General features: G+C 35.2%; 1 protein-coding gene across 1 annotated transcript; it reads right to left on the reverse strand.

Annotated features, from left to right (window-relative positions):
• Positions 1-14,675: 14,675 nt before the first annotated feature.
• LOC127646850 (potassium voltage-gated channel subfamily A member 10-like) lies at positions 14,676-16,331 on the reverse strand. The gene has a single exon (XM_052130761.1). The coding sequence runs from the start codon at positions 16,308-16,310 to the stop codon at positions 14,676-14,678; it is 1,635 nt and encodes a 544-aa protein (XP_051986721.1). The 5' UTR covers positions 16,311-16,331.
• Between the last annotated feature and the right edge of the window lie 7,102 nt (positions 16,332-23,433).

Genomic DNA, 23,433 nt, shown 5'->3' on the forward strand with positions numbered 1-23,433 from the left:
TGATGGATTGATTATTCTATAGTGTAGTTTTTGTGTTTTGTTCACTAAAACTGTTACGTTCCTGTGTTGTCTGCCCTCTGTTCTCTGTTTCACTATCACGTTGATTTCACGTTTCCTTGTTGTCCGCTCCGTGTTTTTCTTTTCACCCGTCACCGATCCCGCTCCATGTCACGTTTTCCCTGTTGTCCGCCCTGAGTCTCACTGTCCGTGTGTTAAACTACATTTCCCACAATTCCCGGCCTCCCCCACTGCCTGCACTCATCATTTTCACCTGTGTCTCGTTCAGTCTCCACTTTGTCTGTGTATTTAAACCTTGGTTCTTTGTTTACTCTCTGTCGGTCGTTGTTTGGTAATGTTTCGTTTCTTGCATGTCGTCAAGCCTGGTCCGTGTTCCCTACCCGAGTTCAGAGTTTGTTGAGTTTGTTTCATCGTGTTTATTTCTGTCTCGTTGTGTATCAGTTCCCAGTTTTCCCCTCGTGGACTTTTCTTTGTGTTTACCTTTTGTTTCTTATTTGTTTATTCTTAATAAAATACCGCGTTTGGATCCGCACCTCTGTCTGTCCTGTCCTGCTTCCACACCCAGCATAACAAAAACGAGGTTCTGTAAATAAATAAGTGAAGGCTCAAGCCTTAATGGTTTCATACATGAATATACTGTATTATATATGTCAAAACAAAACAATGTATGAGAGTAAATTAATAACTGAATATCAATGTGTAAATTGGGAAATAAATATGTTTGTGGGCTGGACAGTAAAATTTTATTAACAGGGGATGAAGTTCAAAGCTGCACTGGGTTTTGCATAATGGAATGATATTCCGGACATTATTCAAAAGGAATTGCAAATTGCGTTTTCAATTTGTGGACGCATAAAATGTGACATAATCCAAACGCAATTGCAAATCGCGCATTACGGTTTGCATTTTCGTTTAAGCGAACACACAGTGACTGCCAAATTTCAAATGGAAAAGCAAAGTCCGTTTGCAACTGTGTTTCACATATCTTATGAGTTTTGGCCCTGTCATATTTAAATAGCAATTTCAATTACCAGGTCTGCTTTTTCACTTTCTCAGCGTCGCTATGTAGCCAGCCAAAACTCAAATGGAATAGTATTTTTTTTATTTATTTATTTTTTTATTGCAATATTAACAAACAGAACAAGACCATACATACAAGAAATATAAACAATCTTTCAAAACAAAAGAGAAATTATGGTTCAGAATACATTAAGTGAGGAAATGTGAAAGAAATTTAAATATATTCAACAATAGTCTAAAAAGAAAAGAGTAAGAGAAGAAAGAAAAAAAAAAAGAAGAAGAGGGCACAAAAGAAAAAAACATTAAGAGAGAATATTAAACATGACACTAATTCTGGATGTTTTCATTGCTTTCTTGTTAACAGAAGTTGAAATTGTATTTAAATACATCTTCAGTTCTTCTTTGAAAAAGCTAAAGTGGGGTTTACTTTTCATATATTTACATTTATGGATATGAAACTTTCCAATATATAAAAGAAGGTTTATACAAAAACATGCATTAATTAGATTCTTGTCTTTAACATAAAATCCAAAAAGACTGTGTCTATATGATAAAGAAAAGTTACATAAAACCTTTTGGACAATCAGAGCATCAATATTGTTCCAGAAAGACCGAGTAAAAAGACATTCCCAAAACAAATGATCAACAGTTTCAGAGGAGGCTTCACAAAAAGAGCAGGAAGTATCAATATCATTTCTAAATTTCTTTAAAAAGTATTTAACTGGATAAAATCTATGAATAATTTTATAGGATATTTCTTTAACTTTATTAGTTAGAAAGAATTTCTGAGGATGTGACCAAACATATGACCATTTAATATCATCAAAAGGTTATTCCAATAAGAAATGGAGGAAGGAATTGAAGTAACAGGGTCCAAAAATAATGACCTAATTTTATAATTGGATTTATGTATTGAAAAACAAATAGAACCAACCACAGTAGATTCAGGGCTAGGGGGAGAAACAGAATCTCTGTAGCACTATTATTGTTTCTAAACAGCATACAGCTTTCCAAAGAGATGGCCTTGAAAACTATATTAAATTCTTTACTAGATACTGGGAATTGGTATCCTGAAACAAAATCGGAATAATTAAATTACCATCACTATCAAATAGCTGGTTTACTAATATCACCCCATTATTGAACCAGTTTTCAAGAAATAAAGATTTCCTCTTATGAAGAATATTACAGTTGTTCCAAATTAAAAAATTGTGTGGCGAGAAATTATGCTTGTAAATAAGTTTCCAAGCCATAAGCATCTGCTGATGATAATTGGAAAGTTTGACAGGAAGTTTACTAATTGAATAATTGCACATTAAAAGAAAATGTATACCTCCTAATTGAGAAAAAATATATCTTGGGATTATACTCCAAATAGAAGATTGATTGTGAAGGAAACGTTTAAGCCAATTAATTTTTAAGGTATTGTTAAGAGAATCAAAATCAATGAAATTTAAGCCACCTTTATTATAAGAATTCAAAATAACTGATTTTTTAATACTCAAATGGAATACTAATTCCCTTAGTATTTCCATTTCCGATGCCTTACACAGAAACCTGTCAATCAGGGTCAAGGGTGGGATTGTGCTATGGGGCGTGTTTGTCTTGGGAAGTGACGTCACTCACAGTCGACGGTCAAGAGGTGATGCCCTGAACAGATGCCGGTTTATCAAATCAAATCAAATCAAATCACTTTATTGTCACACTACCATGTACACAAGTGCAACAGTAGGTGAAATTCTTGTGTGCAGTTCTGAGCAACATAGCAGTCATGACAGTGACGAGACATATACCAATTACAGTAAACAACATACTTACACAACACAATTTACAAATCAAATGTACACATACTTACACAACACAATAATTATATACAATGTACAGTAAACAATACACACAATATACAATACAATAAGTAGGAGTATATGAAATTATATATATATATATATATATATATATATATATATATATATATATATATATACATGAAGTAGTATATTGAGGAGAATATGTTGACAGTCCAGTGTGAGATTATAGATGAATAAAGTGCAGTGCTAATTATTGATCCTGATAGACTGTGAGTGACGTCACTTCCCAAGACAAACACGCCCCATAGCATAATCCCACCCTTGACCCTGATTGACAGATTTCTGTGTAAGGCATCGGAAATGGAAATACTAAGGGAATTAGTATTCCATTTGAATTTTGGCTGGCTACATACGCGATGCTGAGAAAGTGAAAAAGCAGACATGGTAATTGAAATTGCTATTTAAATATGACAGGGCCAAAACTCGTAAGATATGGGAAACACAGTTGCAAACGGACTTTGCTTTTCCATTTGAAATCTGGCAGTCACTGTGCATTCGCTTAAACGAAAATGCAAACGGTAATGCGCGATTTGCAATTGCGTTTGGATTATGTCACATTTTATGCGTCCACAAATTGAAAACGCAATTGCAAATACAATTTGCAATTCCTTTTGAATAATGTCCGGAATATCATTCCATATTTGCACTTCTTTTGAACCAGATTCTGAAGCAGCAGTCACGTGGTTTTTAGCCGAACGAAGCTTTGGACGTCAGATCACACGATTTTTCCAATGCGAATCAAATTCCGATACAGCGCTTAATGAAATGTGTTTTTCCAACACAAGCTTCAAAATTTTGGTGTCGACCATCATGTCACTAAAACAAAGAGTAGGCCTATTCTTAAATAACATTTTTAGGGCACCACATCAACACCTTGCTTAGTAATTTATAAAATAACTTTCATGTATAGTTCATTAACATGCATTAACAATTATGCTGATAATTATAGATAAACATAAACACTATTAACAATATGTAGGCTTATCAACAGTGTTTATCCCAAACTAAATGCTTGAATGCTTCCATTATCTCTTAGAAATTGCTTATGCGTGTCTCATGAAAGAAGTACTATTTTCCTATTATTTAGGCTACCTTTCAATGGTCAAATCGTACTCTATATGCTGTGGCTCAGGTGGTAGGGTGGGTCGGCCACTAATCGCAGGGTTGGTGGTTTGATACCTGGCCCACACGACTCAACATGCTGAAGTGCCCTCGGGCAAGATACTGAACCCCAAGTTGCTCCCAATGGCAGGCTAGCGCCTTGCATGGCAGCACTGCCATCATTGGTGTGTGAGTGTGTGTTTGAATGGGTCACAGTGTAAAGCTCTTTAGTAACCGCTAAGGTAAAAAAAGGCAGTGCAGACCATTATCATATATCATGCTTTATTTGCATTTATGTGATCCACTTCAAGGTTTTAAATTCAGGTTTTTGTGCCAAAACCAGACATACATTTTTATTTCATGTACATTAATAATTCTCTGACCATTATTTATTTTTGTATTTTATTTTTTATGAGTAAGAGCACTTAGAGAGCAGTTTTGGAATAATACTGCCTTCTCTGCTTCTTTAGGTGGGCCAAGTTCCAATCACCAAATTGGTGTCATGTGTAAACGTGAATGTTAATTGTTGATGCATTCATCTGTGTGACATCACAAAGACTTGTTTTTGTAGCTTACTTTAAATTTATTGTATTTTTTGTTCTAAAGAAAGCTTTGATTTCTTAAAGTTACCTTATTTTTACATATATATTAAGCAATTTTATCTCAAAAGAGCAAGCAACATTTTATTCCTTTTGATATTACCCCTTTAAGCCTGTTAAGTTTTAAAATAAAAAATTCCATTCCATTTGCAAAATTAATTCAGGAGAAAAAATTACTTGACACTCAAGGTTGCACCAAACTTACATATGCACAAGCACAACACCTGCCCATGAATCACATTAGCTTAATCTCTGACATATAGAATAATAAATACAATTGCTCTTGCAGCTACCAACAATGTCACTGGCAGCAGTGTGTCTTGCAATAATGTAATACAATAATATGATATTATATGTTTGATTCAGTCAACCCAAACCCAACCTTGTTAACCAAATGCTGGACAAATGCATACATAATGGCATTTGGCAGACAATTTGACTTATTGCTCTTTCAAGATATTAATTTTAATAGTAGTAGTAGGGCCGTCATGATGAGGAAATTTGGTCGACGATTAATTATCAAGCAAATAATTGCGATTATGACGATCAACGGTCTGTTTTATAGTTATGATGATTATTGTTTGTTATAGGAATTTTATGATTAGGACAATTAATTATAATACAAATAGTCATACTTTTTCATACACCTTAAGGAGTCATTTATTCATATTTAACTTGGATTCAAAATAGGCATATATGATTTCCTTTAAGGCTTTAAAAACTTATTACACAGGGGTACGTTGACATGAAAAGTATATACAAATATTTCCAAATACTTAAATGTCTCTCATTTTGGTCAACTTTAATCTTGGTCAACTATAGTCTTGGTACATATTACATTTACAATGTTGTTTTTGGAACTCAGCCAACCTGAATAGATGTAATGTAAGTGCAGCGTAGTTCTAGCGGGAAGACTAGCAGCTGTACATCATCGCACCATTAGCTGGGTAATTCCCAGCCAATCGCATGTAAGCTGTTGCTTTATAAGTTTGCTAACAATCTATCACATTGCTGTTTCATTGTGCTAACGTGGCAGCCTCCACCACCCCACCATCACCAGTTGAGTCCCGTCTGGCAGGATATGACGGTTCCGAGTACAAATTCTTCGGACCGCCAGAAGAGAGACATTACTTTTCTGCTTTACATTCATCAAATAAATGTAATCTTAAATCTCACTCAAGTCTGCAAGTCTTCCTATTATATTTAGAGCTGTCACAATTAACACATTAATGTATGTGATTAATAAAAAAATGTTTAACGCGATTAATGCATTTCCAAATTGCACATTAGATACTGACATTTTATTCAACTCCATGTGAGTTTTGAACACTGGCTGGAATAAGACGGAACCTTTGCAATGTGTCCGGTGTCATTACACTGATGTACACATTGCAAATACACTGCGTCTGAATAGCCATACTTCCCTACTACATATGCCAAAAACAGTATGCCAATAGAGTAGTATGGTCATATCCTCAGTATCTATAAAACAGTAAGCAAGAAATACTAGGATAACATACTATTTCCAGCAATATTTTTGAAGTGTGGATAGACTGGACACTTTACTATCCCATAATACCTTGGTAGTTAAGGAGATCAGAACTATGGATTAAAAAGAATGGCGGTAACCTCTTTTTTCAACTGTAAGTGCTATACAGTATATTCCAAGAAATTGGTTTCTTATGCTTAAATGCTACAATAGCACCAAAAAAAAAAACAAAGACTCAAAAACATGATGTTCATGGCAATTCTAATGTATATTCACTTATAATTCCCTTATTTGTATTGTAATATGTGATTGGAATTTAAATTGCACAATAATCACAGCTTAAATAATCGCCATTAGACTATCATTTAATAATCGTGACAGGCCTATTAATAGGGTACAAGTAGTAGCCTATTTAATTTCCCAGGGAATAGAACTTGGCATTGCCAATGCCATGCTCTACCAGTTAAGATTTAGGAACATTGTTATTACATATTTGAGCACATTTGTTGGCTGTAATTTGTAGAAGGCCTGTGCTGTATGGTGATATTATTATTTTTATTTTAAAAAAAAAATAAAAATGTTATGCATTTGGCAGACGCTTTTATCCAAAGTGACTTACAGTGCAACCTGGAGTTAAGTGCCTTGCTCAAGGGCCCAACAGTGGCATCTTGTTGGTGATGGGGCTTGAACCCCCAACCTTCTGGTCAGTAACCCTGAGCCTCAACCACTGAGCCACCACTGATATATTTCATGCTGACATCATGTTTGGCATTTAAGTGTCAACTGGCCAAGAGTTTTTTATACTGTCTATAAGGTTAGGATAGGACGACAAGAAAGCATAACAATACAAAATTCCAATAAATTAATAAATAAGCATGAGACTGATACCTTACATTACTTCAAATTAATTTAGACTTCCATGAAATGCTGGAGACTCTTTCTTAAGGAGCCGGTATCTCTAAATTACTTAGTGACACCTTTCTTAATTGGAACAACAATCACCTCAAATATCGTCTGGTCTGCATACTAAAGTTACCTCACTAATCAGGATTGCGTGAAACTACAAATTGAACCACGATCGGGTTATAGGGGTCAGTTTCTTTCACTTTCTGCCTGTTGTAGATTTAATCAGTCTAAGCCAGCCTCAACTTGTTCGTAACGTGTTGCAGCCATGGAGCTAGAGAGATCTCAATAGTCTAAACAGTGCAAAACTAGAACAAAATGGCTGGTCATTAATTGTTGATAGCCACGTCTCTCTCCATACCCTGCATGACCTCAGCGTGCATCTAACCAGTTAAGTATATATGAGATAGAGGTTATCTCCAAGGTATTAAGGCGATTGCCGGCCTCTCCGTGAGATTTTTCTTTCCCCAATCTCCTAATTGGTCCTAACAAGAGTTATCAGCACAGTGTCGGGTTCTAGAGATAAATGGAGATACTGTAAAATTAAGGACACATCATTCGGCACCTAGACGGGACTTTTAAATGATCAGTGTAACTGTTGAGTGTTTTTGTCTTATTTCTGTTTTGCATGCTTTTCATGTCGTTTCAAAGCAGCTTTACAAAGAATAGTGTCTTATTTGAGCAAACCAATGAGGACGAGGGGTTTGTCACCATTTAATTTTCTGGTTTGACTAGTTGCATAAACTAGTTGCATAAACTAAATGAATACTATTTTAATATAGCCAGAGATATTGCTATCAAACTGTTAATTGCTTAGCCTGTGAAATGTCTGTTCGTACATCTTAAAAATACACAGAGAAATATATACATTTTTCTGACAAACAAATATCAGGATATCATACTTCAGAAATGACACCACTCAAATGACAGTCATACAACACCTACTATTCATCTTACATTACCACAAAACTCTAACAGCGTTCACTTACATATACATAGTTCAGTATTCAATTACTTTGCTGTCTCACTCCTCAATATTTTATTGTTGCTGGTCTCACCTCCAGACAAGGGTGCTTCTTATGACTGCCTGTCAAATTACTGTCAAAGCAATCATTCTTCAAAATAATTGAAATTGTTATCCCTTGAAAGTAACCATTACAGACAATGCAACACAATGAAATAGGTAAGAGTTGTTTAAATGAAGTGATTAAAGAAAAATACACATATTTGAGCCTATTTTTAAGCTGTATCCATTTCAATTGAATAACACATTTCCGTCTAATTGAAATGAATAGTCTTGAAGAAAATGTAATTAATAAAACTTGCATTTTATACATCTTATTTAAAGATTAGGCTATTCAATAAGATGGAAATTTGTTATTCAATTGAAATGGATACATCTTAAAAATAGGCTAAAAAGTGTTTTTTGAGTGTAGTCAGTCTGTTTTTATATACAATCAGTACAAGTTGAGGTATGTAAATTGACTAAAATGTGACTGTTCTCAGCTACAACAAAACAAAACAGTTTCTATTGTCTTTATGCAAGATAAATACACTATATCTCTTAAAAAAATAAGTCTAGGTTGCAATAGAGAAACCAAAACGCAGGTAAAACATTCACTCAACTCAACTAGAGTGCTGAACAGACAAACACAAATGCTAGATCCTTATAAAGGTAAGATTAGACTGAAGAACATTTTTAATGTAATGTCAAAATATAAGGACTGGTTACAATACGTTTTTTACACATTTGTTAAAGGGATATTTCACCCAAGAAAGAAAATGACCTCATAATTTAAAACACATTCAAAGATGAACACAAATTCAGATTTTTAGAAGAATATCTCAGCTCAGTAGGTCCATACAAATTTTCCCAGAAATGTGAAGGTCCAAAAAACATATAAAGGAAGCATAAAAGTAATCCATATGACTCCATAGGTGTAGGTGAGAAATAGATCAATTATTTAAGTCCTTTTTTAACATTCACATTCTTCTTCTTTTGTTTTTGCCAATTTGCATTATTTGTGCATACCACCACCCACTGGGCAGGGAGGAGAATTTATAATAAAAAAGGACTTAAATATTGATATGTTTCTCACCCACACCTATCATATCACTTCAGAAGATATGGTTAAAACCTCTGGAGTCTGATGGATGACCTTCAGAGTTTTGGTCACCATTTATTTGCATTGGATGGACCCACAGAGCAAGACATTTTTCTAAAAATCTTCATGTGTGTTCAGCAGAAGAAAGTCACACACATCAGGGATGGCATGAGGGTGAGTAAATGATGAGAGAATTTAAATGTTTGGGTGAACTATCCCTGTAATGCATTGGCTATCATGAACTTACAATGAACAATACTTTGACAGCATTTATTAATCATGGTTAATGTTATTTTCTACATATACTTCTACATCTACATTTTATTTTAGAGTTTTCACATAAAAAGTTACATCTGAAGAAGTTAAATTATAAATTAACATTTGTTATGAACGAACATGGACAAAACAATGAATAATAGTATTTTGATAAATTAACATTAACCAAGTTTAATGAATGCTGTAAAAAAAATTTTTTATTGTTAGTTAACCAAATGTATTAACTAATGTTAACAAAGAGAACCTTTTTGTGATGTGTTGCCAGATATAGACAAATGAAAGATTTGTTTTTGGAAAAATTACAAATAATTTGCCAGGAGTAGCATTCCAATCAATAAATAAATTACTATATAAAAAGAAAGTTTCTGAAAAGCTTCAATGCTGACATGCAATAAAAAAAATTATATTCTTTTAACTTTGCTTTATCCAAAAACATGCATTAATACACAAATAAAGCAGAAAAAAATTATATGAAAGGAAATTCTTGAAAGGGGAAAATAAAACTGAATTTCGTTTTCAGCTGGTTAAGATCGTAAGAGAAGGCTGATGAAATAAAAGACACCATGAAATCAGGAATAGGGTTTTGTGGCTCAGTCCATGTAGTCTGTGTATTTGCTTTGAGGTCATTGATATGCTAGTGTACTCCTAAATGTTGATAAAATTCTCTTTTAGCTGATATACACATACCTGAATTCTTTCTTCTCCAAGAAACAGAACAAAAACATTGATGACTAATGCTGCTCTACTACACAGATTTATGTCCAATCGATTTAACGCGTTAATTCAGTGTGATTAATTTTACAAAAATAATGCGTAAAAAAAAATCAATGCAATTAATCTCAATGCCCCCGGACCATAATAAGGAAGATTCCTGAATAATGCAAGCTTGTAGTACCACTTGTATACTCCAGAGGGCAGTAAGTGAAATTTCAGCTGTATGAGCAACGCACCTTTTATACAGTGAATAAAACACTCCAGTAGGCAGAACAACACAAACATGCGTTATGTTCTCGCGTTCAAAACACTTGAAGGAGCGCAAATGCGAACTAAGGGATCTCAAGATGTGTTTAAAGATTGAGCATTAAACTATTATTTAACTTGACACAGTAACCTAAACATTTTATGTTTATGACGCAACGCACCCGAGACACTACCCAAGCATGTCTGACGCAGATGTAAATTGATGGGTTTTTAAACAAGCCCTCATAATAAATCTTGAACTGATTGACAAATTAACTTGTGAAATGGATTGCTGTGAACTGTGTGACAATGATTGACTTATGATCAATAATATGGTAGTAAACAATACATTGTATTTTAAAGCCGCTTTTTGTATTGTATTATCAATGATTAACTCTTCTGCTACAAGAATGTAATGCATTTTAATTATCTGAATATTTCTTATTATATATATATATATATATATATATATATATATATATATATATATATATATATATCGTTTTTAAATATTTAAAGATAACTACATATAATTATATATTGATATAAATATGTATAATCATTATATATTGAATTATTGTTATAATAGGGGCTGTCTCAGCAAATATTTGTATATGTGATTAAATGCAATTAATCACGATTAATTAATCGGGACACCATGTAATTATTTCGATTAAAAACTTTAATCAATTGACAGCCCTAATATATATATATATAAAAGGATAAGTCCTTCAATGTCCCACCAAAACATAAAATAGGAACTTTTTTGTTTCAAATGGCAGAAAATTGCGCTCTTTCTTCCATTTAACACATGGGGTCTTTAATGAGAAAAGACATTAAGATCACAAGGACAGACATCTTCATAAGAAGACCAGATTGAAAAGCCATTTCTGTACAGATAGACCATGAGCTTTAAAAGATTAATGCATGCACACATACGCAAACACATACTGCGCTAAAAGATTAATGTGCTCTCATTGTGGGATCTTGCACTGTTTAGTCTCTGTCCTGAAATACAGTCGTGCCAACAAATAACTGTTGCTCTCTCACCAGTCTCAGTGACCTGAGACAAACCTTTACCCCTTCTCTTTTATAAATACTTTATAAATTCCTTATGAACTACACACCCTGTACCCTGTCAAAAGATAGGGGTACATTTTGTAATTATATAGAGCAATGGATAATACAACACAGACTTCATTAATTACAAATAAAAATTGTTTGTGCCAACCACAATGTGCCTTTTCAAGGTGAATTATTGTTTTCATTTGGACATTATTTTACAATAAACAAATCTGATATTGTGTTTGGTAACCATATAATCATACAGTATGTGTAAGCTCTTGTCAAAATACACAAAGATGGAGCCATTAAATGGAATATATATTTAATAAAAGGCACTCAGAATATCATGAATAAAATATAGTGCTTAAACAATCAAAATATATATTATACAGACATAGCAGACATTCATAAGATGCTAAATGCCATAATGAATACATAACACTGGCAATATCACCTTTTTCGGTGGGATAATTGTATAAAATCAAAAAAGAACTCTCAGGATTTGCAATCTATTGAACAATAACTTTCGAATATGCTAATATTTATTTTGTGCATACTATGACATAAAATATACATGCATAAGGGAACATTTTAGATTTTCCATTGACACAATGGAGGATAGATTTAGGCCTAAATATTAGATTTCAAGCTTCTAGTCAAAACATGATAATTTTATCAAATTCATAAATCTTTTCATGCGTTTCTCATCTTTTAAAATGTACAATACTTTATAAAAAGCATTTTAATCTCTATTCTGCAATAATACATTAGATGTCTTAAAAATGCAATGTTACCGACTGGCATACATTTCATTCATATAATATTCAAGCATCTTGGAAAACTTGTTCCAGCTTCCCTGAAAAGTGCTGTATTGCTTTGCTTAAATCAGTGCTGAAATGTTACAATCAATATTTGCTTTGGAACAAATGCATGTTCATTATAGTCTTTTAACATATTCAATGCTTTCTACAGAAAAAAAACAAAAAAAACATGCATATGTATGATCTGTTTTATGCAACATTTTATGAACAGGAATTCCTTCTAGGGGAAACAAAGTTATGAAGACAGAGATTTCTCAGTAAAATAGGCATAGTGAAATCACAGAAAATAAATTGTCATGTGATGTGTAACAGATCTTACTCTAAAGACAGGTGTTGTACTCTTATGAAAGATGAAAAATATATATATATATATAATCACATAACAAATAAATAAACAATCAAACACATCATCCATTGCAAGTGTGGGCAACAACGGACATTTTCTTATTTGCATGGATGCAAAAGAACTTTGTGTAATTGCTTTCATATAATAATTAAATAGGAATGTTGCTGAAATGCTTTATATGCTTGTAAGATAATGATTCATCCTTGTCTATTTCTAGGATGAATGCATTTTATTGCTAAAGTCCACAGGAAAAGCCCTGATGTTGCAAACATTTACAAGTAAATCTTTAGGCTGGATATAATGATGTATGTGCTGAAATCTCCATCTTATGCAGCAGCTGTTAGTGGGTTCTTTATAAACATGCACTGCACAATCATGCTCTCTGCCTTTATAGTGGCTTGTCAGGTCATCTTATTTAGAGTTATACATGGAAATTCAAGCTTCTGTTGTGTGTGCTCTGTTTGACCAACAAGTATTGTTTTGATCAACTCATTCATGCATTACTTCCAACACCACTAAGGCCTTAGGCTTAGGTTTATTAAATAAGTACTGTGCACACTACTGACTGCAGTCTATATCTTTAATTTGTCATAATCTTAATATTATGTATGTCCCCAGAGTGCTTTTATACATGTATGATTAGACTGCACAACTGGACAAACAAGAGACTGTTGGATGAGAAAACTTTTGAGATGCCAAGCAAAGGCATGGTGTAAAAAACTGCCCTGCTCACTCAACCTACAAAGACTTGGATAAAAACTAAATTTGCATTTCCAGAAAGAAATATCAGTGCTTGCAAGGCAGCACATACATTTTGTTATAGTTTTTGGTAAGCTTAATATTAGGACTAGTTTCAGTGTAAATGAAATGAAGCATCAGAGTCACTTTAAAGTGGACATGACACATGTCTTGTTTTCAGATGGCTGCACACAAAAATTATTTTGCAGGTTAAAGATGGCTATAAATGGTTAAATATATGCATGAAAGACAGTAATTATGATGACATCATCGCTACATTTTGAATGCTGAACATTCTATCAATGTAAGTCAACTTTAATCTTTAATCTTACACTTCTTAAAAACTATAAAGTTTACCAAAACAAAAATAGCACAGATAAGGCTATAAATGTCTAAATAAAGTTTGAATAGAGTCAGTACATTGAGCATTTCGAGCTGAATTAATTGCAAAGTTTGATATTTAGGGTTAGGGGTTTAAAAGAAACCCTAACCAGAATGTTTGAGAAACATCAATACAGTGCTGCCTTGCAAGCATGGTAAAAATCTCACACTATAAATAGAATTGTAGTATATGCTTTCTCGTTCTATGTGTATGTTGATAAGAATAGAAACACAAGTGGAAATATGGGACAGCAAGCAGATGCTGCCACAGGTCATCGAAATATAACATACTTGCATGCGTAGGATACTGTATTTAAATTCCATACAGGCCTGATGATGTGTGACAACTACCAGGCTGTTAGAGGAGATACTTGGTGACATTGAAAGATGGATAACAGTTTGGCATAAGCTTTTTCCTTCACAAGCAGCAGGAACAAAATGTGATGTCAGTGCAGAAATCTAAAGGAACAACAACATCAGCAAAAGGTGGTGCTGGGTGGATGTTCAGAGTGCAGATTCATGATTCCTCTGCATTAACTTGAGGGACTCGGCAACACAGGCACTTAATCGCGATTAATTAAATGCTTGTTTTGACCTCAGTCAAATGCAGCCATTTACCTCACAAATGATGACGAGAATAATTTTCTGCGACTCATACTCCTTTTTCTCAGTTCAATATGTTTCAGTTTCTATTACTGTAAAGCCTTAAAGGGATGTTCTTGAGTGTCTTTTTGGTTCCATTTAGTAAGTAGTGCTTCTGAGGTTTATAGATGATTTTAGCAGCCTTTGGCTAAAACAGCTCTCTGTTTGTGGTTTCCCACCAAAACAGCACATTCTGCAAAGTGCTGTTGGTATATGCATAGCATTAGATATATTTGTAGAACTCTAAGCTATTGTCAAACTGTACACAAGGAAACAGAGTTTGTAAGTGCATTGTTGTTCAGTCTTATTTAGTCATTATTGCTAGTAATGCTAAACACAATTGTTATGGAATGCCATTTTTCCCTGTCTGCCAGTTCCCATTGCTCTTGTCCAGTGAGTAATTGCTTTCATACTTTTCCTCCAAACTGTTTTTCTGGTTTGCTGCAGCCTCAGCAGCAGCATCCATTACAAGTTTCTCTGCCTGCTCTGTTTCGCGATGGTAGAAGTAATTGAAGTTGGAGACGATGACGGGAACAGGAAGTGCAATGGTCAGCACGCCAGCGATGGCACAGAGTATCCCAACCATCTTACCGCCCAATGTGGTTGGGCACATATCACCATAGCCAACCGTCGTCATGGTGACCACAGCCCACCAGAATCCCTCCGGGATGCTCACGAACTGAGTAGTAGGTTCGTCAACCTCAGCAAAGTAAATGGCACTGGAGAAGAGGATGATGCCAATAAAGAGGAAGAAAATCAGCAAGCCTAGCTCCCTCATGCTGGCCTTTAGGGTTTGGCCTAGAATCTGGAGGCCCTTAGAATGGCGTGACAGCTTAAAAATCCTGAAAACTCTCACTAGTCTGATAACGCGTAGTGTGGCCAGAGACATATTCTGGCCGGCGGCAGGGTCCTCTTCATGGGAGGCCATCAGTTCTGTTATCACGGTAATAAAGTAGGGCATAATGGAAACAATGTCAATGACATTCATCATATTGCTAAAAAACTCACTTTTGCTTGGGCACACCACAAAGCGTACTCCAAGCTCAAAACAGAACCAGATGATACAGATGGTCTCCACCACAAAAAAAGGGTCAGTAAAGACCGAGACATGGGTCTTGGTAGGAGTAGAGGACAGGAGCGTACCATTGGCATCACGGGTTAAGTTGAAGATCGCAGGCTGCAACTCATGGTCATCACGGAATTCTGGGAGTGTCTCCAGGCAGAAGATACAAATAGATATAGTGATGACAAAAACAGACACTATGGCCACTGACCTGGCAGCACTGGAGCTCTCTGGGTACTCAAAGAGGAGCCAGAATTGGCGGTGAAGCTCATTGGTTGGGAGTTCAGGCTCAGGCTCTTTGATAAAGCCTTCATCTGCCCTGAACTGTTCCATCACCTCATGCCCCAGTCGATAGAACACTATCTCGTCTGCAAAAACATCCAATGGCACATTCGCTGGCCTCCGAATCTTACCCCCGGACTGATAGAAATAGAGGATTCCATCAAAGCTGGGGCGGTTACGATCAAAGAAATATTCATTCTTCATGGGGTCGAAATAATCAATCCGCCTCATGGGGTCCCCAAGTAAGGTGTCTGGAAACTGGTTCAGGGTTTTGAGTGTTGTCTCGTACATCATCCCTGAGACATTGATGACCACTTTTTGTTCACCCTCCTCAAGTTTTTCCATTTCCCCAAAATTGTCCTCACAACAATCCTTGGCCATTTTTCCCAAAAGAGCCTCGTTGGGAGTGCCTTCACTGCTTATCAGGACCTTCCAGTTGGAGATCAGACTGTTGCAGCTTGACGTTCCTTTCTTGCTCAGGGTTGGTGTGTGTCTGGAATGCCTTCTTCTTTGGGGCGAGTGTGGTTCTGGGCCATCTGAGGTGGGCGAAGTTGGATATCCTGAATCGCTTGGATCTCCCAGGTTGATTCCGATGTCGTCCAGATTCTCGAAGTTGACTAGAGGAACCTCCATGGCCTCCCTCCCCTCCCTGGGGCTCAGATCAAGCTCCTAACCCAGGATGAAATGGTTGATGGACAGCCAAAAGCACAGGCCAGCCAGCCCACTGTCCTCTGCAAAGTGCAAAGAGCTCAGTGGAAGATTAAGGCTTACCCTGGCTTGTTCTGCAGCAGAGAGCTGAATCCCAAGATACTGTCACTTGATCTGCAGATAAAGACAAAGGGAACAAAACAGTTGTGTTGCTGCATGGAAGGTAAGGTTGCACCTTAGTCAGGCTAGGCAACAATTAAGGCAATCTAAAGTAATATAAACTCTACAAATAGACAATGAATAATAAAGAAATTGAGAGCCTTTATTCTAAGGTTAAATTTAAAGCAAATAATGAAATCTTGCCTAACATGAAGCCCACAACTTCAGTTCATTCAAAGTTAAGGATCAATTAAAGGTCCACATTTACAACTGACAGATTGCCTTATATTTCTCCTTGAAAACACTTGAATGCGCCTAAGCAAACATATAAATAATGCATTCAAAGAGAACATGTATTCCTGTCCTCTATGTCTACTGCCAAGTGTGCTCAAGAGCTGAGAACTGCACTTTATCATCATCTCTCCCTTGTGGGCTAGTGCGAACTCTCTCTCTCTCTCTCTCTCTCTCTCTCTCTCTCTCTCTCTCTCTCTCTCTCTCTCTCCTCTCTCTCTCTCTCTCTCTCTCTCTCTCTCTCTCACACACACACACACACACACATTAATCAGATCTTTTGTTGTGTACTACGAGAGTTTGAAACAGCAGTTAGAGCTGTATGTACAGTGCTGTGTAGAATATGGTATTAATAAGACTCATTTCTCAAGAAAAGGGGCTTTTGACAGAAAAAATTTCAAGCAGAATCAATCTTTTTGTCATAGACACATGCTGCATAGTCATTTCGTCCAAAGATTGGTCAGATGGCATGTTTTGCTCAGTTGTTTTGTATATAGTCAGGGAATATTTAGAGACACAAATACACAAACACACATGTAATATTTTCTTAAAGAGATGTTCCGGATTCAGTAAAAGATAAGCTCTATTGACAGTATCTTTGACAAGCTCTCAGTTACCAGACGACTTCTACTCATTCCTCAGTTTGTAAAAACAAAAATAAAAAATGTACAGTTGAAATCTAGGGCCAATGCATTTCGAGGGATTTTAAAGCAGAAATATGACATTCATAATTTTGTTAAAGCACTTGTATTAGTTCTTCAATTGAACAAATAGTTTATTTTAAATAAGTCTAAATTTAAGTTGTCTTAAACATCCTTTCAATGGTTGGACTACGACTCTAAATGGATGAACTTCTAGTTATTTGTTACCGATTTCTGAGGGTTATCAGCACTTTGAGGCTAGTTAATTCATAACCCTTTCTGGTATCTCTGCACATATTGAGCGAAAGCTCAATGAAGCTTTATTTGATTATAAATTTACACAGATGTGGACAAGACAAAAGAAGACAAGAGAAGTCTTGTGGCTTTATCTTTGAAACAGTGTGTATTTTAATGTTTATTCTAAGTGCCTTGCCTGTTAGATTACCACTGTATATGTATTACTGTATACATTATATTTGTTTATTTTGGAAACTGATAGTCGAAAATTATTTTCGGGGGTAATCACCAACATGTCACAGAATTCACCAGAACATTCCTTTAATATGCATATCCATCACACCAAATTCCAAATCTGATCCTCGAATTCCTCTATAATTCCTCTCTGCCACCGCCAAATGTGCAAAGGTCAAAGGTCCAGGTCGGGCCTCTTATCTACAAAGTTCTTTTTTCCAGAGGGTTTAATGGAGACAGGTAACCATAACCTGAACAGAGGATTTAAACAGCTACCCTTGGTACCACTTGACACCATCAAGCCCACAGCCACCAAAGAGAAAAGCCTCTGGCTCCAAGACAAGTTGTGTGACTACACTGGAAGGTAACACACACCTCTCACCTTCACTCCGCGTTTTATTCCATTGACCCTATTAGTATACAGCAGGGCCTATCTTTCCATTGTCAGAGGAGTATTGTTGGATGGGTGGGTTACATGAGCAATCTGTTTCATGTGGCCACATATTTTAGAGCATTGGCAAAATGTTTATACACTGCTTGCAAGGTATGTGCATGTCTACATTAATGGTGTTTAGTTTCACAGAGAAGTTGAAACAAAACAGACCGTGTAATACCCGTATTAGCCATTTTGCCCTTAAAAGATACATTTGTTTACAAAAGTTAAAGTGTATAACGGTAACTCTCTCTATTTTATATAATTTATTTGAAAGAATTAAAAGAACAATTTAATTTCTGTCCTCATATTTTTCATCTGGTCGAGGTTGATAAGGGTTTTAGAACGTAATTAGTAATAAGTAATGCAATTGCCCTTCAGACAGAGTAATTAGTAATCTAATTACACTGTAGAAGATGCAATTAGTAGTTAGTAATTAATTACTTTTTTTAGAGTAGCTTTCACAACATTGATAGTGATAGAAGCTAACATTCTGCCTAACATCTCCTTTTGTGCTCTACAGAAGAACGAAATTCATATGGTTTTGGAGCAACATAAGGGTAAGTAAATGATGACTACATTTTTATTTTTGGGTTAACTATCCCTTTTAAGGTAGATCTGTAACTAATATATATTATGTAATATCTAAATATAGCCTACTTTGCTTTCCATTTAGCTGTAGGGACTGCCATATTTTACTGGAGATGTACATAATATAAAGGTTCAGTTGTGTAGCGATGGCAGATTGAACAAAGTTTACAAGTGACAGGAGCTTCTGTCCTTATCCCTGCAGTACTTAGTCTGGGGAAAATGCTGAAGATGTAAAAACACGCCACAGACTGAGATGACATCTATATCCTTCAGCTGTGTGTGTGTTTGCCCGCATGTGTCTAGAAGATTGATCACCAACGTGTGGGAAAGTTTCCCTGCATGCATCACAGGTAAAAACCCATTGTTTCATACAAAGCACCTCAGGGGCTGGTCACTGACCCTAACCGAACATGTAAAGGCAAACTATATAAAGAATTGTATGCACTGGATTGCAGGCTTGGGGAGTAACAGGACACTTGTAACTGTGTTTTGTAATCAGGATACTAAAAAAATGTGTAACTGTAATATGTTACATATAAACAATGTAATTAGATTAGAGTAACATTTGGTAAAAATTGGGATTGTTAGCAGGATTTGAAATTGATAACAAAAGAAACAAAAGATCCTCTTGGAATAAAATGATATAAAATGAATTGTACAGATATGATCAGATGGGCGTTCGACATATTTTGTGGTTCTCTCTCATGGCTCACGTGAGTTAGAAGTGCCACTCACTGTCTCATATCACCACTGTGCTCTCAAGGCAAACGAGGTCAAACCATTTAAATTGTTTGTTTTATCTCGATGACTGGAGAAAATGTATTATTGTCATGGAAATTTTGACATTCTTGTCTCTTCAAAGGAAAAAAGAAAAACAACATTATAGTTTAGTGCAATTTATGCCTTCCAGCTATGAAGATGCTGTCATTTTCCAAGGACCTGACATATCATTTAAAGAAGGATTTGAATGTATAACCCACACGAAAATCACTTTAGCTAGGTTAGCTTAGTTAGCTCAAATTATTTAGTTCTAAGTGTTCCCTGATAGTTTCGCCATTCGAGCAACCATTGAACCTTTCGTGGACAGCAATTCTTTCTTTCTTTCATAATTAAAAATAAAATTTTACAAAAATAACAAATCAATTGAAAATTGTATTAATTTCTTATGAAAAATGTGCAACAGAGAATTTATCGGATTTTGATACATATTATGAATGTATTGTTGAGAATTGTTAAAATCTGGGTAAAATAAATTTTTGGCAAATGTAACGTTTCAGAACTCATAGAAAGTTGGAATAAGTAATTAAAGAGTAAAGAGGTTTAAATAAATTTAGATATATTCCTTTAAGCTAGAATAATTTTCTTTCTTTTTGGAATCAATTGAGCAAGCAGAGGAAAGTCACTGGAGGCATGGCATTAAAGAATCACGCAAAAAAGAAATTTCTCTCATCATTTACTCACTTTCTTGCCATGTATGACTCCAGTGGTTTAATATGTCTTCTGAAGCGATGCATTCACTTTGGGTGAAAATCAATATTTCAATCCTTTTTCACATTCAGAATGTGAAAGTGAAAATGGAGATTTATAGTAAAAGATTGAAATATTAATCTGTTTCTCACCCACACTTATCATATCACTTCTGAAGATGGATGAGACATAGATTTAACCACTGGAGTCATATGGATTACTTTTATGCTTTATGTGATTTTTGGAGTTTAAACGCTTTGGTCACTATTCACTTGCATTGTATGGATCTACAGAGCTGACACATTTTTCTAAAAAAATCTTTGTTTGTGGTCTGCAGAAGAAGAAAGGCATTCACATCTGGGATAGCACGAAGGTTAATAAATTATGAGAGAATTTTCATTTTTATATATATATATATATATATATATATATATATATATATATATATATATATATATATATTATCTATCCTTTTAATAATAATGATGATCATGACGATCTACTTATTGGTAAAACGTTAATGAATGGTGCCAATTGGTCTACACACTAAGTGTAATATATGGCAGAATTAAAATTTGCTGAGATATATCCTGTCAGATTTTATTTAATGTTAACCAAGACATAATCCAGTGCATCTGTTCTAATTGTATTTGCTTGATGAGAAAAAAAGCCATTATCTGTAGCAGATAGAGCACTTACCTGCTTTGTTTAAAAATATTAAGTTGTTCTACATTTGAACATATTCTGTTTATATATTATGGAGGCAGTGCCCTTGTTTCATGTTTTTTTCTTACAATTACAGCTAGACTATAACATTAATCAAACAAAAAATTTTTTGTTTGCATCTAGAAGGCATGATTTATGGTCTTTGAGATCATATAGTTTTTCTCTTGACCCGTTCACAAAGAGTATATGACCATGAGGTAATACAAAAGTAATAAAAGTAATCTGATTACATTAATTTGTTATTTTTTGTAAATTTGATTAAGTTACTTACTACATTTTCCCTACATAATCAGTATCTATCTATCTATCTATCTATCTATCTATCTATCTATCTATCTATCTATCTATCTATCTATCTATCTATCTATCTATCTATCTATCTATCTATCTATCTATCTATCTATCTATCTATCTATCTATCTATCTATCTATCTATCTATCTATCTATCTATAAATATCCATAGTAATATGTCTGAGCTTCTAAGATGGACAATCAAGTTGGACTGATATCAGCCAGTCTGTGGTAGCTCAAAAATGACTCATGCAAATTTTTATACTTGAACTATTTGAATTTAAAATCGAGTGTGTAGTGGTTATAGTTATGTGCATGAGGGAAAAATTCAAAGATGTTCTGACACAATCATATAATGTGATATAAACATTTTAACTGCCAACTTTTTGGATTACATTTTAAATCCATCCATATTTTCTTCATCAAATCCAACATCAAATCAGTTTTCCATTTCTCATCTCCTAGAAATTTCCTAGAAATATAAATACAATCAGACCTTATAGTTTTTACTCATGGTTGGTTCAAATGTAAAATTATGATGGCTTAACAGAAAGAGCAAATAAGATAAATCTTTTTATATCTTTCCTCTGTAACGACATTCAAATGCCATAATCAACAAAATGATTCCCCTATTCACACATGAGTGGTCCGTATATATACATTTGATTAATTGGCAAAATGATAAAAAACATATTACTTATCTTCCCAAAACTTCTATTACAGCTCCATGCAATAATTCACACACAATAATCCAAATTAAACCTACTTATTCCTTCAATAATTGCTCTTAAGAACAGAAATCACATGCATAAGCATTTCTATAAAAGCACACAGACAGACAAATTTAAAGAAATACCCACCAGGGAGAACCTCTGGGACAGGGCAGTCCTTCACTGAGCACTCAGTTCCAGGTTAATCGGTCCTCCACCATCTCTCCCTATCCGTCTCTTTGTCTCTGTCTGTCTCTCTCTAAATTTGTTCTTTACTTCTGTCTCGCTCTCCTTCTCAGCCTGCCGTTACAATCAGATTCCCGCACACAGTTGTGCTCTGTTAAAGCTCTCTCTCTTTCAGTAATCTTATGCCTCCTGAGTAACTTGAGACCCATGGCTGCCATCAGGGAGGCACAAACGCACACACACACCTTACCTTTCGCATCTGGCTCGGTTTTAAACCATTGACAGGTGTCTGTCTCTCTCTCTCTCTCTTACTAGTGTTCTGCCTGTCTTGTCAGGGGCTGGTGAATTGTTAGGGTATCAGAGGAGACCCCGCCGTGCCAGAGCCAGCGGAGCTCTGAAACTGTGCTTGGCAAACAGCGCTGAGGAAAGGACGCTGGGACCTGAGCTCTTGCAGAGTAAGCAAACAGTGCAACATCTCTGCGAGCACGCACGCCACACACACACACACACACACACACACACACACACATACACGCACACTCCCAAACACATGTCCAAAGACAGTGGTTCTCCTCTAGTTTTGCTTCACATTCCAAATATAACATTAGACTTTGAGTGGTGACTCAACTTGGTACCTAAATTGTTTATTGTACAAAGTTTACAAAGAATTGATGGGCCCAAGAAAATGCAAATTTGTTAAAGAGACACTTCACCAAAATTAGAATGAATCATTTACTCATCCTCATTTTGATCCATCTTTGTTATTTTTATGGAGCATACAGGCTGAAACTTACTCTACACAAGTATATGAATGCAGATGGTACTTGCTATGCAAGCTCGATTTAGTGCGTAGTTATGTTCCAAAATGTGTCAGCACCATCACTATTTAAAAAAAAGTTATTTTTTTATCAAATCTAGACAGGCCCCATTTCCAGCAGCCATCACTCCAACACCTTATCCTTGAGTAATCATGCTAAATTGCTAATTTGGTACTAGAAAATCACTTGCCATTATATCAAACACAGTTGAAAGGTATTTGGTCCGTTAAATGAAGCTTAACATTGTCTTTGTGTTTGTTTTTGCGTTTCCATAGTTTGCAATAGTCTGGCATGTCTTAAGGTCAGTATTAGGTCAAAAATGG

The sequence above is a fragment of the Xyrauchen texanus genome, chromosome 7 (assembly GCF_025860055.1).
Source record: "Xyrauchen texanus isolate HMW12.3.18 chromosome 7, RBS_HiC_50CHRs, whole genome shotgun sequence".
Taxonomy (NCBI): Eukaryota; Metazoa; Chordata; class Actinopteri; order Cypriniformes; family Catostomidae; genus Xyrauchen; species Xyrauchen texanus.